General features: G+C 37.4%; 1 protein-coding gene across 1 annotated transcript in view; it reads right to left on the reverse strand.

Moving 5' to 3' along the window:
• UGCG (UDP-glucose ceramide glucosyltransferase) overlaps positions 1–20,084 on the reverse strand; it is a 52,554-nt gene that overhangs the window by 5,729 nt on the left and 26,741 nt on the right. Inside the window, exons 3-5 of the mRNA XM_003407805.4 lie at positions 8,125–8,227; positions 6,973–7,074; positions 4,305–4,417 (exon numbers count right to left, since the gene is read on the reverse strand). Of these exons, the coding sequence (XP_003407853.1) occupies positions 4,305–4,417; positions 6,973–7,074; positions 8,125–8,227 (318 nt within the window). The remainder of the gene's footprint in view (positions 1–4,304; positions 4,418–6,972; positions 7,075–8,124; positions 8,228–20,084) is intronic.

Below are 20,084 nucleotides of genomic sequence, written 5' to 3' on the forward strand. Positions count from 1 at the left end.
AATTTTAAGAGGTGATTATGAATCTTACTACCTACTTAACGCCCAGACTCCGATGAATCCCTGGTGTGCGTGGGACTGAATCAAACCAAACTTCTAAGACCGGAAGCATACAACTTAATTCTTTATGCAGTTATCAAGTGAGATTTTAGGAATAAGGTGGGACTAAGGACTGGTTTCAGGCTCCCAGGATTTCTTTACAAGCTGCAATCACTCTTCTGGCCTATCTCCATCCACTCTTAAGTATGGCAGAGTGCCCTCTAAGGATTAAAATTAAACTAAGAGAGTGGGTGTGTTCTGGGAATTGTTTACCACTGACATATACACCAACTTGGATATTTCTAAAACAAAAGTACAATGTGATAAATAAGAATCTGCTGCATCTAATTTTAAGGCAGCTAGCTACCCAAAGTATATATTAGAGGATTGATATACTTTTATTTCTTTCACTAAACAAAAATTCTGTGTTTAAGACTAATGATTTCTTGCACTAGGACAAATACATTGCTAGGCAATATTAAGAAAGAGTTTATGGTCCAAATTGTCAAAGATCAATGTACCTTTAACCCCCTCAGATCTGTGGCGATCATAAGATGGCAATTCAAAAGAATATAACCGCAGATTACTGAGTTAATAGATATATAAAGACTAAAACCATATATCCTTCCCTTATAAAATTAAGACAAGGTTTTCCCCTGAATGTTTAACAGTACAGCAATGGTTAGGTCAACTATGGGACACACATATGACAGATTCTGAAACAGCCAAGACAAAATTAGTTTTATGAAAAATTACTAATGGTATGGGGAAAAGCTTATGAAGAGAAAAAAATAAGATAAAAATTGTGTTTAGAGCACTCTCTCAACTATGTATTTAAAATTCTAACCAAAACCCACTGCAGTCAAGTAGATTCTAATGCATAGCAACCCTACAGGACAAAGTAACACTTTTCCAAGGCTGTAAAATCTTTATGGAAGCACACTGTCACATCTTTCGCACGTGGAGCAGCTGGTAGATTTGAACCACCAACCTTTCAGTTACCAGCCAAGTGCTTTAACCACTGTGCCACCAGAGCTCCTTAAAGGCACTTAGAAAAAAAGAATCCCAAGTGCCAAAATGATTTAAAAAACAATTTTTTTTAAATAAACATTTCCTCTAAATGGTAGGGTTCTGGGTAATTTCCTATTTTTCTTTCTTATACTTTTCCATAATTTATAGTTCTCTACATAGGTTTTTTTTTTTTTTACATAGGTTATATTTCTTTTATATGCTGAAGGAAAACACAAAATACGTGTCTTGGCTAATTATTAGAAATCTGTAAAAGAAAATCAAATGAATTTTATAACAACTTGAGTAAACTTTTCCCATTTCTCTTTTTTTGATATTTGGACAGTCCCTGGGTTACAAACACCCAAACGATAACTCATACCTAACAATGTAGTGCCATAAAGCCTGTTAACAATTTAAATGCAATGGTTCATAATAACGAATGCACACACTACTTTGGGATGGTCATGAAAGCACTGAGCCGTTCGGAAGTGTTTCTTAAGTGTTTCATATGCATTGTTGTTAGGTGCCGTTGAGTTGCTTCCGGCTCATTGTGACCCTGCGTACAACAGAATGAATGAAACAGTGCCCAGTCCTGTGTCATCCTCACAATCACTGCTATGTTTGGGCTCACTGTTGCTGCCACTGTGTCAATCCATCTCATTGAGGGTCTTCTTTTTCATTGACTATCTTCTTTACCAGTCATGACATCCTTCTTCAGGGCAGGTCCCTCCTGATAACATGTCCAAAATATGTGAGATGAAATCTCGCATCCTTGCTTTTAAGGAGCGTTCTGGGTGTACTTCTTCCGAGACTGATTTGTCCATTCTTCGGGCAGTCCGTGGTACAGTCAATATTCTTTACCAACACCACAATTCAAAGGCGTCAATTTTTCTTCAGCCTTCCTTGTTCACTGCCCAGCTTTCACATGCATATGAGGCGACCGAATATACATGGCTTTTGGGTCAGGCGAATCTTAGTCCTCAAAGTGACATCTCCGCTTTTCAACACTGTAAAGAGGTCTTTTGCAGCAGATTTTCCCAATGCAACATGTTGTTTGATTTCTTGACTGCTGCTCTCATGAGCATTGACTGTAGATTTTAAGTAAAATAAAATTCTTGACAATTTCAATATTTTCTCTATTTATCATGATGCTGCTTATTGGTTCAGTTGTGAGGATTTTTGTTTTCTTTTATGTTGGGGTGCAATTTATACTGAAGGCTGTAGTCTTTGATATTCATCAGTAAGTACTTCAAGTACTCTTCGCTTTCAGCAAGCAAAGTTATGTCATTTGCATGTCGCAGGTTTTTGATGAGTCGTCCTCCAATCCTGATGCCGCGTTCTTCTTCACATAGTCCAGCTTCTCAGATTATTTATTCAGCATACAGATTAAGCAAGTACAGTCAAATAATACGACGCTGATACATATCTTTCCTGACTTTAAACAACGCAGTATCCTCGTTCTACTCTTGGTCTAGGTACAGGTTCTGCTTGAGCACAATTAAGTGTTCTGGAATTCCCATTTTTCACAATGTTATCCACAATTTATTATGATCCAAACAGTCAAACACCTTTGCATAGTCATTAAAACACAGGTAAACATCTTTCTGGTATTCTCTGCTTTCAGCCAAGATTCATCTGACATCAGCAATGACATCCCTTGTTCACATCCTCTCGTGAATTCTCCTTGAATTTCTGGCAGTTCCCTATCAATGTACTGCTACAACCACTTCTGAATGATCTTTAGCAAAATTTTACCTGTGTGTGATATTAATAGTATTTTTCGATAATGTCTGCATTCTGTTGGATTGCGTTTCTTTGGAAGGGTATAAATATGGATCTCTTCCAATCAGTTGACCAGGTAGCTGCCTTCCGAATTTGTTGGCAAAGATTAGTGAGCACTTCCAGCGTTCCATCCATTTGTTGAAATATCTCAATTGGTACCCCGTCAATTCCTGGAGCCTTGTTTTTCACCAATGCCTTTGGTGCAGCTTGGACTTCTCCCTTTAATACCACCAGTTCTTGATCACACGCTACCTCCTGAAATGGCTGAATGTTAACCAATTCTTTTTGGTACAGTGACTCTGTGTATTCCTTCCATCTTCTTTTGATGCTTCCCACATCATTCAATATTTTCCCCATAGAATCCTTCAACATCGTTAACTCGAGGCTTGATTTTTTTCTTCAGTTCTTTCGGCTCGAGAAATGTCAAGCATGTTCTTCCCTTTTGGTTTTCTAACTGCAGGTCTTTGCACACTTCATTGTAAATCTTAACTCCATCTTCTTGAGCCTCCCTTTGAAATCTGTTCATCTCTTTTACCCCGTCATTTCTTCCATTCACTTTAGCTACTCTATGCATAGAAAGGTAAAATATATACTATATAGTAAGACAAACATTTGACTAAAACCAAAACCAAACCCACTGTAGTCAAATCCATTCCGACTCATAGTGACCCTACAGGACAGAGCAGAACTGCCCCATAGGGTTTCCAAGGAACAGCTGTTGGATTCGAACTGCTGACTTTTTAGTTAGTAGCCAGGCTCTTAGCCCCTTCGTTACCAGGGCTCCAATCAAATCCACTGCCACTGAGTCAATTTCAACTCTCAGTGATTCATACTCCTAGCGAGTAGTACTGCCCCATAGGGTTTCACAGGAGTAGCTGGTGGGTTCAAACTGCCAACCTTTTGGTTAGCAGCTGAGCACTTAACCACTGCATCACCAGGGCTCCACTTGACTGACACTAAATAAGAACCATTTGTACCTATTTCAAATTACCTATAAATGTGACCTAACGACAGACTTAGGAACAGGTCTCATTTGTAACTCAGGGACTGCCTGTATTTGAAATACTTCATGATATTTAAAAAAGGTTCTTTTCTGATTGAATCCTTAAAAGAACTATATATGATGTGTACTTTTATGCAGTCAATAGTCTAGAACTGAACTCCAGAAGGGAAAGTGAAGATCATAAGAAAAAAATAATATACTGTGGTCAGATGGAAATAAGATCACAGGATATTCCCTTTGCATATCCATTCACTGCCAATGTGTAGTCAGTTCAGCAGTGAGTGATTCCAGGGGGCTCAAGAATGTCCTCACTAATGAAAACAGCTATTCTGAAGATTTTAGTACACAGTAGGCTCCCAAAGAAATGTAATATAATTCACTTCAGGTAGCTAATCCCAACTCTTATAATAGTCTCAAACTTCTTGTAGATTACAGATTTGATAACATTATCACTTATGACTACCATACTTACCTGTTCTAATGTGGCAGCAAAGCCCTGTCTGTCTGCCACATACGGCAGCCCATGAACCAATCCCACCTTCTCTGTCATTTGATTAACCATGTCAGTAAGTGTGTCTGGAATTACTACAATAAAAAAGGGGGAGGCAGGAGAAAAAGATTTTAGTAAAATGTCCACTAGAGTAGAATATATTTTGTGAGTTTTTATTAAATTCTTTTTGACATTTGGATCTAACAGAATAAATCTTAATTACCTTTCTGAGCAGAATACAAAATTACAAAAAAGGCATAATTCATGGTAAGCTAATTTACTCTATACGTTTTTATCTCAATGTATACCTATTATGCACCAGAGGCAGAATATACTTTGAAACTATTAACCCCCTTTTCTGAACCTCCATACTGGAATTATGGACAATGTGTCCTAGTGGAAAAGGCACAGGGGCAGAAGTCAAAGGACTTCAGATCTTGTGCTGACTCCTCTATTCTCAAACCACAGGACTGGGCCTCCACTGCCTCAGTCAGTGTAATAGGTATCCTACTTCACAGAGCTGCTAGCTAGAATAGAATAAGATTGTATTTGACAAAGATTTGTACACAGAAAATATGGCAAATATATGACAGCAAATGATTTAAGACCACAAATGTGGAGAATGAGCATAATGTTAACAGATTTGTAATGGTCCTGATTAATTAGCAGAATTGGCTACTGTCTTAGTTACCTAGTGCTGCTATAACAGAAATACCACAAGCAGATGGCTTTTAACAAATAAATCTCATTCTCTCACAGTTTAGAGGCTAAAAGTCTGAATTCAGGGCGCCAGCTAGAGAGGAAGGCTTTCTCTCTCTGTCGACTCTGTGGGAAGGTTCTTGTCATCAATCTCCCCTGCTCTAGGAGACCAGCACGGGGCAGTGCTGGGGCCGACCTGTGGAGCTTGAGAGCTGAGTGCCTTTGCACAGGAGCTTCCTGCTAGTTGAGCGAGGTGCTTCCAGTTACTTATCAGTGAAGCTAGGCTTGCTGACCCAAGAAGCAAGAAGGCATAGCTGGGAACAGAGTGTGTCCTTTGGACTTGGGGTCCCTGTGGTAGAAGCTCCTAGGTAAAGGGAAGAAGAGTGATGACAAGGACCTTCCCCCAGAGTCGACATAGACAGAAAGCCCTACCCTGGAGCTGATGCCCTGAATTCAGACTTCTAGTCTCCTAAACTGTGAAAGAATAAAAATTCTGTTTGTTAAAGCCATCCACTTGTGGTATTTCTGTTATAGCTGCACTAGATAACTAAGAAAACTATACTTCTATTAACTTTCAAATTTGCATTTTAAAGTAATAAAAAAAAATCACTGTCACAACTCCTGAGGGAGCAGGAGACCAATGGGATACAGACCCCAAATTCTCATTAAAAAACCACACCTAATGGTATGATTCCGACTAGAGGAATCCCAGAGACAATGCTCCCCAGAACTTCTGATGGCACAGGACAGGAACCAACCCCGAAGACAAATCATCAGGCATGAAAAGGACTGGTCAGTGGGGGGGAGAGAGATACTGATGAAGAGCGAGCTAATTAAATCAGGTGGACACGGGAGAGTGTGTTGGCAACTCTTGACTGGAGGGGGGATGGGAAGATAGAGAGAGATGGAAGAAGGTAAAATTGGCACGAAATGAGAGACTGTAAGGGCTGACTCAATAGGGGGAGAGCAAGTGGGAGAAGGGAGTAAGATGTATGTAAACCTACATGTGACAGACTGATTGGAATGGTAAATGTTCACTTGAAGCTTAATAAAAATTTAAAAAAAAAAAAAAAAAATCACTGTCCCATCTTCAATAGCAAATATTTCATATCATTTTACCTTACTTTAACTTTTTATGCCCTTTAAATATTTAAGAACTAAATCTACTATATAAAACAAAGTGTATTTGGACCTCAAACACTTAAATACTCGTATTTTAGGGCAGTGATTCTCAACTTGGGGTAATTTCGTCCCCCAGGTGACATTCTGCAATGTCTGGAGACATTTTTGGTTGTCACAAGGCTTGGGTTGGGGTAAGAGTTACTACTAGCGTATAGTTGGTAAAGGACAAGTATGCTGCTAAACATCCTACAATGCATAGGGCAGTCCCCACAACAAAGAATTATCCAGCCCAAAATGTCAAGAGTGCTGAGCTTGGGGAAATTTTATTCTAAAGTTAAGATTGAGGTCATCAAGCGTAAGTGGTTTACAGAACACTGAAATTAATATAGGTACATATTAATACATATAAGTATAAATATTTAAAATTTCAATGCAAATGATAACTAAAATCACCTAAGTAAAAAGCCATGTATATATTCTAATAAATGTATATATTCTAGTAAAATCGCACCTATTGATTTCCACCTCCTTCTCTGAGATAGTATATTATTTGAGCAACAGATTAAAGTAAAAGGTAAGAATAACACAAACAAGGGAAAAGTTACACACAAGAGAGAACTTATAAACTCTATAATGGAACATGACTTTTTTCTTTTAATGGTTGGAATTTTCTCCTCAAAATAAAAACATGTAACATTGTAGGTTAGGATTAAAAAATCAAAATCTTAGTATAACTGTATAACTTCGTATATCTGATAAAGGCATTTTCAGATTGCTTTTGGCATTTTATCAATGAATAGCTTTATAAAATAAATAAGAAAAACCTCACCTCTTATTCCACTATCACAAATCCATATAAGATCGTATTTTGCAACTTCATATCCTGGCATTAAATTATTAATTTTAGGATTAATGCCAACCTTTTTGCCACCTAAAAATGTAAAGGTACAGAAGTGAAAGATACATGCAACACTGGAGATACTTTATACAGATACATGGTAGGAAGAAGTAAAACATAGTTGCACATTTTAATAAACTAATATACTTTCATATTATTCTTTACATTTTCTATGGTTCTTAATACTTAAAAATTGTTTTTTCAAAAGAATTATGTTGTTCACCCCTGAATTACCTTGCATTAAAAGAAAGTAAATATGAATCAATATTTAATGCCAAATACACCTCTTCAAGTCTTTAGAAAAAGCCTGTAGGCTTTTAGAAAAACACTCTTTTGTAATATAATAAAATTGAATTCTATCACTAGCTCTCAACTATAGTCAATTAAGACTACAGAAAAGGCCACAGATTAAAAACAGTAAAGCAATAAAAACAAGACTTTCAAGTCTCATTGATAGGTGTAACATAATTTGAAGTAATTTTTTTAAGTGTCATTTTGTTAATCCCAGATATGGGGGAAAAAAAAAAAACCTTTGCTTTTATAACTTAAGTTTTCTCAAAAAGATGTAAATACCTTTCACTATGCCAACAATCTTAAAACTAACATGTTAATAAATTCACTGGGTGGCCAGCACCTTAATCTATAGTTTAAGGTAGAGACGATTACTGATACAGGCAGTCCCCAGATTACGAACGAGTTCCATTCCTAAATCTGTCTTTAAATCAAATTTGTACGTAAAGTGGAATAGTTAGGTATGGTGCATATCTAACGTCAGTTAGTCAAATGTTTGTGTTAGTATACAGTATATAGTGCACCTTTCTATGCATAAAAACCATTAAAGAAACACTTTCAGATACACTAAAATATCTTTACCATATTAATACCGTAATAATGATAACGTTTTGATGTGTGCTGCAAAGCGGCACCTGAACCACTGTATGTACCTCAGATTTTTAATATAATAGGCTTCACAGAGGTTGGTTCATAACTGTGGGTTGTACGTAAATTGGATGTTCATATCCTGGGGACTGCCTGCACTTAATACTACTGAAGTAAATGGTTACTAAAGAATTTGTTACTTACCTATAAACAACCTAGCATCCACGTTAGGATATTTTCCAAGAAGCTTCTTACACACATCAATGGCTGGATCATCATGATCTTGTACACAAAGGAGTACTTCATACTAATCAAAGAACATATTTTATGTTGATTAACCTCTTTTTTAAAAAAATAAGCATTTATCAACTAGCGTTTACTGACTGATTAAAAAGCACTAGAAAAGCAAGCAATTGCACACATAAAGTTTAAAAGTTAAAAGCGTATTCATAATGGTTGAAAACAAGTGTTGCTTTAATTAAGGGCAGTTCCTCCAGAACAGGGGCCTGTATGCAAGCAGAAGGAATAAGGAAGAAATTGGCAGCACTCACAGCTGAAGTCCTGCCATTCCTACATAGGCATGGCTCCATAATTCAACCAGGTCGCAAGCCTCTCCATGACCATCCTCACTGATGAAGATCCACTAAATGCTCACAGGGTGCCTAGCAGTGTAGTAAGCAGCAGAGAAAGCAAGCAAAATAAACACAGCCTCCCTTGTCGAGAAGCTTTGTATTTGAACTTAGTATTTTAATTGATGAAGAGACTATAAATTATACACCAAATGCCATTATGATAATTCTAAAGGGCTTTTCTAAGCTCTTTACATGAAAAGGACAAAGTGGGAGATTAGATTTTCTCGTCGTATATTTTTTTTAGATAAAAAAGTACCTGACTTGATTCAAAATGTGCCATCCTGAAAAGCATGCTTAGCCTTCTAACTACAAAAACACCCAGAATTTTATTCAGCCCAGTCAGTGCGGTGTTTAGTCTTTGATAGTAAATTAAGGAAGTTATTTCTTGGAACTTGACTGGTTGTGTCAAAATTACCCTGGGATATTTATTAAAAATAGAGAATAATGAGTTGCATTCTTGGACTTCTGAATCAGAATCTCTGAAGTGATCCTGACATGTAGCCAGGCTTATAAAATCTTGAGCTAAACCCTTAAAGTTCCAATTTAGGGCACTGCTAAAAAAAAGTATTTAGTTTTACATACAAGGATGCTAGTATACTATTTTGTGGTCTATATATTCTAAATAGTAATATTTTACAGAAGGTGTGATAAATTCATAGTGACTTGGTGACAAATTTCCTACCAAACTCTCTTTAAAACTGGCTAAACACTTTTAAGCATAGGAGGGAGATTAATTATGTTCATGCAAGTAACAAAGCTATGTATTCTTAAAATAATTTTTTAAAAAATCTATGGACACAACAATTTACGTGTCTAAGATTATAAAGGGGCTAACTCAGGTAACGGAACGACGGGAAGGTCTTTTCTATTAATAGGCACATTCAAGTAAGAAGTATAATGTTCATAATGCCTTTGAGCACAAAAATAAATTACTATTTCCCTAATATATATTATCTCAGCAAAAACTGGCAACAGAATGAGAAATTTGTGGTTGAGTACAAAAGGTCCAGAACTAAACTCAAAAGAAGAAGGTTTAGGTAATAAGGTAAGATTTTTTTTCAAGTGAAAAAACGCTTTCTCAATATTTAAGTAGATGGGGAAAACAATGCGTATTTTCCTTATACTTTCTAGTCACTGTTACTATTATGTACCATATTTTTACACAAATAATGTGTGCCTTCTATGTTTGCCAATTGTGCCCACCCCCTGCAAGGTACTTTCATAAGCACTGCTATGCCAATTTTATTACATGTTGCTATTTAAAAAATTAGCATAGCATGCTTACAAAAATACCTGTGGGGGGGGGGCACAGCTGGCAAAAAAAAAACATAAATGTTATTTGCATAAAAATACAGTATTTTAGCCAATAATTAATTGCTTTTCAACAGTGACTGATCAGAATTGTCACTCACTACAGGTATTAAGGAAACCCTGGTGGTACAGTGGTTAAGTGCTATGGCTGCTAAACAAAAATGTCAGCAGTTCAAATCCAAAAGACACTCCTTGGAAACCCTATGGCACAGTTATTCTCTGTCTTATAGGGTTGCTATGAGTCGGAATCAACTCGACGGCAGTTGGTTTGGTTTGAGAGGTATTAAAACCAAGTTTACAGTTATCTCCTCTCCAGAGACCAGATAAAACCTGAGAATGGGAAGGGCACCCCTGAAATTTCCCAAAGGGCTGGCTCTAAGTTGTATAAAGCATCAGTCTCTCTTTCAATGCCATTCTACCATCCTGACTCTCAAAACAATGTTTGGTCCAGCCACTCAAAGGCAATGACCTTAACAGTGAAGATTAGAAAGGTTAAGTGACTTGCCAAAGGGTAAAAGTAACAAAAAGAGGAGGCGGGGCCAAGATGGCAGAATAGACAGATGCTTCCCGAGAGTCCTCTTAAAACAAAGACCCCAAAAAACAAAGGAAACAAGTATATTTATGACAAGCTAGGAGCCCTGAACATCAAAGGCGAGGTCAGAAAACGAACTGAGGGGCAGGGGAGGAAGAGACAGTTCAAAAGTGGAGAGGAGTTATTGGACCTGAATCACCGAGAGCCCTCAGGCATCATTCCGGGCAGTGGCTGCAGCAGGCTGGTACTAGCGATCGGCTGCAGTTACCTCACGGAGAAGCAGCCAGCCACACAGGCTACTCTACCTCCAGAACCGGAGAAGAACAGCGCTCTCAGCAAAAGCTAAGTTCTTGCGTATATTTTACAGCGCCCCCTGCCCCCAAGCCTGCTTCTGTGGTTGATCACTTCCCTGGGCCTGAGATAGGCCCTGATGAGCACCTAGAGCCATCCTCCAGGCCCTAGAGAAGGAATAAATTCTCAACTGGGGAAAAAGATAATTTGCCAGCTCTACTAAGTGGGGAAGGTCAGGACAGAAGTGGCTCCTGTCCAGGCAGAAACGGTCTGTGAACTTAAGAGTACCTTATCCCCACTGCATGGACCTGTGTGGGCCTATTTCAGGAGAATAGGCCCTTGCTGGCAGACTACAACTGTTTCAGCTGTGCGGTGGAGAGGTGGACGTTCGATGTTTGACACTGCTTTGCCTACGAAACAGGGTTCTCACCTGCTCTCATCGGGGGCCTAAGGACTGGTGGCTCTACTCAGGTCACCCAGCCACCCACGACAGGGGTCCAAGGATAACTGGTACCTCCCAGTCCTTACAACCAAAAACACTGGGTGCCCATGGTCTGTCTGGAGAACCCACCCACCTGTATGCTCTAGAGAACAGGGGCACACTTTCCTCAGAGACACTTTGGGGACCGTGCTCAGCCCTCTGCGTTGTTCAGAGTGTGACCCCCTGCTACACTCAGATATCAGTACCTACACCAATCACTCCTGCCCCCTAAGACTCTAGGACAGAGCCTGTACCACACACTTGATGACCAGCTACCTGGGCACATGAGCTGAATTCATACAAGAAAAGTGAATGGACTCCTAGACTGATATACCTGATAACAGCTCTAGGCATTTGGGGACAGGACATCAGAGCTCCAAAGGCGAAAATAATCAAGCTAGCTCACTCAAGCAACTCATTTGGGCATATCAAAAGAAAACAAAGCAAGAAGCTATGATACAGTAAGCAAACATAACATAAACTAATACAATAACTTATAGATGGCTCGGAGACAATAGTCAATATCAAGTCACATAAAGAAACAGACCATAATCACCTCAACAAGCTCTCAAAACAACGAATCAAGGGATCTTCTAGATGAAAGCGCTTTCCTGGAATTACCAGAGGCAGAACACAAAAGATTAATATAGAGAACTCTTCAAGATGTCAGGAAGGCAATCAGGCAATACACAGAACAAGCCAAGGAACACACAGATACAGTAGTTGAAGAAATTAAAAAGGTTATTCAGGAACATAACGAAAAACTTAATAAGCTGGAAAAATCTATAGACAGCAACCAGAAATTCAGAAGATTACCAATAAAATTACAGAAGTAGACAACTCAAAAGAAAGACAGAGTAGAATTGAGCAAATGGAAGGCAGAATTGGTGAACTTGAAGATAAAGCATTTGGCACAAATATATTTGAAGAAAAATCAGATAAAAGAATTTTAAAAAATGAAGAAAACTTAAGAATCACATGGGAGTTTATCAGGAGAAATAACCTAGGAGTGACTGGAGTTCCAGAACAGGGAGGGAAAACAGAAAATACAGAGAGAACTGTTGAAGATTTGTTGCCAGAAAACTTCCCTGATATCATGAAAGATGAGAAGATATCTATCCAAGATGCTCATCGAACTCCACATAAGGTAGATTTTAAAAGAAAGTCACCAAGACATATTATACTCAAACCCGCCAAAACCAAAGATAAAGAGAGAATTTGAAGAGCAGCTAGGGATAAACAAAAAGTCACCTACAAAGGAGAGTCAATAAGATTAAGCTCGGCCTACTCAGCAGAAACCATGCAGGCAAGAAGGCAATGGGATGACTTATATAAAAAACTGTAGGAAAAAAATTGCCAGCCAAGAATCATATACCCAGCAAAACTGTCTCTCAAATATGAAGGTGAAATTAGGACATTTCCAGATAAACAGGAGTTTAGGGAATCGCAAAAACCAAACCAAAACTACAAGAAATACTAAAGGGAGTTCTTTGGTTAGAAAATCAATAATATCAAGTATCAGGTATCAACCCAAGACTAGAGCAAGCAGATGTCAACCCAGAGATGGAAATCAAAAAAAAAAATCAAGATAAAAAAACGCTCAAAACAGGGAAACAGCAATGTCATTATGTAAAAGAAGAAAACATTAAAACGATAAAGAGGGACTAAGAAATGTGCTCACAGATCTTTCATACAGAGAGGAAGACAAGGCTATACAACGAAATAAAAGTTAGGTTTAAATTTAGAAAAATAGGGGTAAGTAACAAAGTAACCACAAAGGAGGCAAACTATCCTACACATTAAAATAAAACACAACGAAAAAATTGAGACTCAGCAGAAACAAAATCAACAACAATGAATAAGAGGAAAAGAATATATAAAGATAATCTACTCAGCACAAAAAATTAAGTGGGAAAAAGAAACTGTCAACAACACACAAAAAAGACATCAAAACAATAGCACTAAATTCATACCTACCCATAATTACACTGAATGTAAATGGACTAAACGCACCAATAAAGAGACACGGAGTGGCAGAATGGATAAAAACACACGATCCGTCTATATGCTGCCTACAAGAGACACACCTTAGACTGAGAGACACAAACAAACTAAAATGCAAAGGATGGAAAAAAATACATCAACCAAACAACAATCAAAAAAGAACAGGAGTGGCAATACTAATTTCTGACAAAATAGACATTAAAGTTAAATCCATCAGAAAGGATAAGGAAGGACACTATATAATGATTAAAGGGGCAATATACCAGGAGGGTATAACCATATTATATATTTATGCACCCAATGACAGGGCTGCAAGACACATAAAACAAACTCAATCAGCATTGAAAAGTGAGAGAGACAGCTCCACAATAATAGTAGGAGACCTCAACACACTGCTTTCACTGAAGGACAGGACATCCAGAAAGAAGGTCAATAAAGACATGGAAGATCTAAATGCCACAATCAACCAACTTGACCTTGTAGACATATACAGTACACTCCACCCAACAGCAACCAACTATACTTTCTTTTCTAATACACACGGAACATTCTCTAGAACAGACCACATATTAGGTCAAAAAGCAAACCTTAGCAGAATACGAAACACTGAAATATTACAAAGCATCTTCTCTGACTGTAAGGCCATAAAAGTAGAAATCAATAACAAAAAAAGCAGGGAAAAGAAATCAAACACTTGGAAACTGAACAATACCCTGTTCAAAAAAGACTGGATTAGAGAAGACTTTAAGGATGGAATAAAGAAATTCATAGAATCCAATGAGAATGAAAACACTTCGGATCAGAATCTTTGGGACACAGCCAAAGCAGTGCTCAGAGGTCAATTTATATCAATAAATGCACACATCCAAAAAGAAGAAAGGGCCAAAATCAAAGAATTATCCCTACAACTTGAACAAATAGAGAAGAACACAAGAAACCCTTAGGCACCAGAAGAAAACAAATAATAAAAATTAAAGCAGAACTAAATGAAATAGAAAACAGAAAAAACAATTCAGAGAATTATTATGACCAAAAGCTGGTTCTTTGAAAAAAAATCAACAGAATTGATAAACCACTGGCCAAAATGACAAAAGAAAAACTGAAGAGGAAGCAAATAACCCGAATAAGAAACAAGATGGGCGATGTTACAACAGACCCAACTGAAATTAAAAGAATCATATCAGATTACTATGAAAAACTATACTCAAACATATTTGAAAACCTAGAAGAAATGGATGAATTCCTAGAAACACATTACCTACCTAAACTAACACAAACAGAGGGAGAAAAACTAAACAGACCCAGAACAAAAGAAGAGATTGAAAAGGTAAGCAAAAAACTCCCAACAAAAAAAAGCCCTGGCCCGGACATCTTCACTGCAAAGTTCTACCAAACTTTCAGAGGAGAGGTAACACCACTATGACTAAAGGTATTTCAGAGCATAGAAAAGGACGGAAAACTCCCAAACTCGTTCTCTGAAGCCAGCATATCCCTGATACCAAAACCAGGTAAAGACACCACAAAAAAAGAAAATTACAGACCTATATCCCTCATGAACTTAGATGCAAAAATCCTCAACAGAATTCTAGCCAATAGAATTCAACAACATATCAAAAAAAAATTCACCATGACCAAGTGGGATTCACACCAGGTATGCAGGGATGGTTCAATATTAGAAAAACAATGTAATCCATCATACAAGTAAAACAAAAGACAAGAATCACATGATTTTACCAATCAAAGCGGAAAAGGCATCTGAGAAAGTTCAACACCCATTCATGATAAAAACTCTCAGCAAAATAGGAATAGAAGGAAAATTCCTCAGCATAATAAAGGGCAGTCATACAAAGCCAATAGCCAACATTATCCTAAATGGAAAGCGTCTGAAAGCATTCCCCTTGAGATTGGACACCAGGCAAGGATGCCCTCTGTCACCATTCTTATTCAACATTGTGCTGGGGGTCCTAGCCAGAGCAATTAGGCTAGATAAACAAATAAAGGGCATCCAGACTGACAAGGAAGAAGTAAAAGTATCTCTATTTGGAGCTGACATGATCTTATACACAGAAAACCCTAAAAAACTCTCAAGAAAACTACTGAAACTAATAGAAGAGTTCAGCAGAGTATCAGGATACAAGATAAACGTACAAAAATCAGTTGGATTCCTCTACACCAATACAAAGCGCATCACCAAATCAATACCATTTACAGTAGCCCCCAAGAAGATAAAATACTCAGGAATAACTCTTACCAGAGATGTAAAACAGTTATACAAAGAAAACCACAAAACACTTCTGCAAGATACCAAAAGACACCTACGTAAGTAGAAAAACGTAACTCACTTATGGATAGGAAGACTTAACATTGCAAAAATGTCTATTCTACCAAAAGCGATCTATACATTTAATGTAATTCTGATCCAAATTCCAACAACATTTTTTAATGAGATGGAAAAACAAGTCACCAACTTCATACGGAAGGGAAAGAGGCCCCAGATAAGTAAACCATTACTGAAAAAGAAGAACAAAGTGGGAGGCCTCACTCTACCTGATTTTAGAACCTATTATACCGCCACAGTAGTCAAAACAGCCTGGTACTAGTACAACAGATACATAGACTAATGGAACAGAATTGAGAATCCAGACATAAATCCATCCACATATGAGCAGTTGATATTTGACAAAGGCCTCAAAACAGTTAAATGGGGAAAAGACAGTCTTTTTATAAATGGTGCTGGCATAACTGGATATCCATCTGCAAAAAAATGAAACAAGACCCATACCTCACACCATGGACAAAAATGAACTCAGAATGGATCAAAGACCTAAATATAAAATCGAAAATGATAAAGATCATGGAAGAAAAAATAGGGACAACGTTAGGAGCCGTAATACATGGCATAAACAGTACACGAAACATTACTAACAATGCAGAAGAAAAACTAGATAACTAAAAAAAAAAAATTGGAGCTCCTAAAAATCAAACACCTATGCTCATCGAAAGACTTCGCCGAAAGAGTAAAGAGATTACCTACAGACTGGGAAAAAGTTTTTAGCTATGAACATTCCCCGATCAGTGCCTGATCTCTAAAACCTACATGATACTGCAAAAACTCAATTACAAAAAGGCAAATATCCAATTAAAAAATGGGCAAAAGAGAGGAACAGACACTTCACTAAAGACATCCAGATAGCTAACAGATACATGAGGACATGCTTACGATCATTAGCCATTAGAGGAATACAAATCAAAATTACAATGAGATCCCATCTCACTCCAACAAGGGTGGCATTAATCCAAAAAACACAAAATAATAAATGTTGGAGAGGTTGTGGAGAGACTGGAACACATACACACTGCTGGTGGGAATGTAAAATGGTACAACCACTTTGGAAATTGATTTGGCGCTTCCTTAAAAAGCTAGAAATAGAACTACCATACGATCCAGCAATCCCACTCCTTGGAATATATCCTAGAGAAATAAGAGCCTTTACACAAACAGATATACACACAACCATGTTTACTGCAGCACTGTTTACAATAGCAAAAAGATGGAAGCAACCAAGGTTTCCATCAACAGATGAATGGGTAAGTTATGGTATATTCACGCAATGGAATACTATGCATCGATAAAGTAGTGATGAATCTGTGAAACATTTCATAACATTGAGGAATCTGGAAGGCATTACGCTGAGTGAAATTAGTCAGTTCCAAAGAACAAATATTGTATAAGACCACTATCATAAGAAGTCAAGAAACAGTTTAAACAGAGAAGAAAATATTCTTTGATGGTTACAAGAGGGGGAGAGAGGGAGCGAAGGAGAAGAGGAGTACGCACTAATTAGATAGTAGATAAGAACTAGTTTAGGTGAAGCGAAAGGCAACATACAGTACAGGCTGGGTCAGCACAACTGGACTAAAACAAAAGCAAAGAAGTTCCCTGAATAAACTGAACACTTTTAAGTCCAGCATAGGAGGGGCGGGGGTTTGGGGACTATGGTTTCAGGGGGCATCTAAGTTAACTGGCATAATAAAATCTATTAAGAAAACATTCTGCATCCCACTTTGGAGAGCGGAGTCTGGGGTCTTAAACGCTAGCAGGTGGCTATCTAAGATGCATCAATGGGTCTCAACCCACCTGGGGCAAAGGAGAATGAAGAACATCAAGGACACAATATAACACAATATAATTACGAGACCAAGAGACAGAAAGGGCCACATAAACCAGAGAGTACATCAGCCTGAGACCAAAAGAACTAGATGGTGCCCGGCTACAACTGATGCCTGCTCTGACAGGGAACACAACAGAGAACCCCTGAGGGAGCAGGAGAGCAGTGGGATGCAGATCCCAAATTCTCGTAAAACGACCAGACTTACTGGTCAGACTGAGACTAGAAGGACCCTGGTGGTCATGGCCTCCAGATTTTCTGTTAGCCCAGGACAGGAACCATTCCCAAAGTCAACTCTTCACATAGGGATTGGACTGAACAATGGGATAGAAAAAGATGCTGGTGAAGAATGAGCTTCTTGGATCAAGTAGACACTTGAGATTATGCTGGCATCTCCTATCTGGAGGGAAGATGAGAGGATAGAGGGGGTTAGAAGGTAGTGGAGTAGACATGAAAAGAGAGTGGAGGGAAGAAGCAGGCTGTCTCATTAGGGGGAGAGCAATTAGGAGTATACAGCAAGGTGTATATAAATTTTTGTATGAGAGACTGACTTGATTTGTAAACTTTCACTTAAAGCACACACAAAAAAAAGTAACAATAAGCTCTCCTACTGTAATAAGATGCTTAAACAGGCTTGCTCTAAAGAATTCCTTGTTTTTCCAAACATAGCATAGTTCCTGTATACTTTTATAATTTATGCTGCTTTGCAGGTATGAAAGAATACAGTAAAAGGAAATATTTATAAGTAATGCTATTCCATAAAATATAATAAAAGACCTAATCCTACCTTTTTTTCCCACTAAAAGAAAACTTTGTAAAATGTATCACTAGAAATGTATTCAACAGGAGGAAAAGGGCTATATACCCTCTCCTCATGTATCAACATGGCTAGGTTCCGAAGACCAGGTTGTTATGCAAAACCATTATGCAAAAACGGAGGATGACCATATCAGATCACAAAATGGACAATGACTACATCACTACATAACTGCCAAATTACATCATTACATAATTGCCAAACCACTGAGATTCATGGCCCAGCCAACTTGACATATAACCTTAACCATCACAGCCAGCGTCACTCTCGCCTCACCAGCTCGGCGTTTGTTACTGTTAGGTGTATGCCGTGAATAAGCAAAATAGTTGGATAGTAGATTTTTTACTATTGTTGTAAATGCAAAATGTCAGATAATGACACAGTTGATAAGTGAGGAAAAGGTATACTAGGTTATATAAAAAAATTTTGAGAAATATATGGTACTAAGAATATAAGCAAGGAAGGTATAAAAAAAAGGTATAGTGCACCTTTATTCAAATGCAAGGTTTTAAGTTTTTATTTTTATTGATTAAACCTCTTAAACTTAATTGCGTACTGAAAATTATACAAAATTAGAGGTAGCGTCCCAAGTCTTTTCTAACGTACCTGCAAAAGCTGGACCTTACATAAGACAGACAAGCAGACACCTGTCAGAGCTGGAAAACAAGTATTTTCCACTAAAATGAGCAACAGAAAAGCGTAAGACTGCAACTTGTCAAAGGCAGAAAACTTGCAGGACCCAGAAAAACAAGGCCAGTCCCGTTGAGTTCCGGCTCTCACAGGTTTCACTGTACTATACTAGATTTTAACCAGAAATCTTCATTTTTGCTATGATAATCACCTTTGTGTCTTCACAGTTTGATCAACTATTTATTAGGAATCTCCGTATTAGAATAGTTAAGCACACCCACTACACTGCAACTGGCAAAACACAAGATATTAAGTCAGTTAAAGGCTTTCTTAGCTAACAGAAAAATAATTCTTCAGATATGTTTCACACTATTTTTTTAAAGGAGTAGGCACATGTGTATGCATGTGTATTCAAAACAAATACTGCACTTTTAAAATATTTCAAGAAAACCTTTACTTAATGAATCTGGAAGGCACATAAGCTGTATTAAATTCTACTCTAAACAGACATAGTATGAATACATGAAATCTAGTAATAAGCCTCAAAGGTAATTTAGGTGAGAAGATTGGCCTCCATCAAATCTTTAGTAAGGTTGCCATACAAATAGCTAAACTGTCTAATTTTCCCTTTTTCTTTTCAAAAGGTGAAATGACTAAAAGACTGAGAACAAAAGAGGTATTACAGATTGGGAACACTCAGCCCTTTGATATTTAAGAACTAGATATCTAAAATTGCAACAATCATGAATATTACTTTTTTGCCTTTATGAATAAATCTAATGTATAAATATTGGATTTAGCTGTTTAAATAATACTAGAAAAATCTCCTCACTGATTTAGCCCTACAGACATTAGGAAGGTAAACTTCATACTGTAGTAAAATATCCTCTTAAAACAGAAAAATGCTTTAATAGATATTAATTATATTACATAATGAGCAAGGGTATCTTAAATTATTTACAAATAACTACCATAAAAAGTTTTATGATAAAATTTTGGTTACAACAGAATAAAGTTCTGTGTAAGAATGTAAGAACAGACTTAGACTCCAAATGCCTAGAACATTCTCTGGCACAGAGTAGGTGATTAATACACGTTTAGGTTCATGTATTGGTCCCAGCAAACTTTTGAGTAATAGATGCCAACTATGAGATGTTTTGTAAGAAAAGTGCTCTGAATTCAATTTTTGATAAACAATATTGAATACCTATGATCTATTCTCAAGTATTTGATAATTTATACAATTTTTTCAAATTTATTTGGTAAATTCCTGATCTGCCTGACTTAGCAGTTTTAC

The sequence above is a fragment of the Loxodonta africana genome, chromosome 9 (genome assembly GCF_030014295.1).
Source record: "Loxodonta africana isolate mLoxAfr1 chromosome 9, mLoxAfr1.hap2, whole genome shotgun sequence".
In the NCBI taxonomy this organism is placed as follows: domain Eukaryota; kingdom Metazoa; phylum Chordata; class Mammalia; order Proboscidea; family Elephantidae; genus Loxodonta; species Loxodonta africana.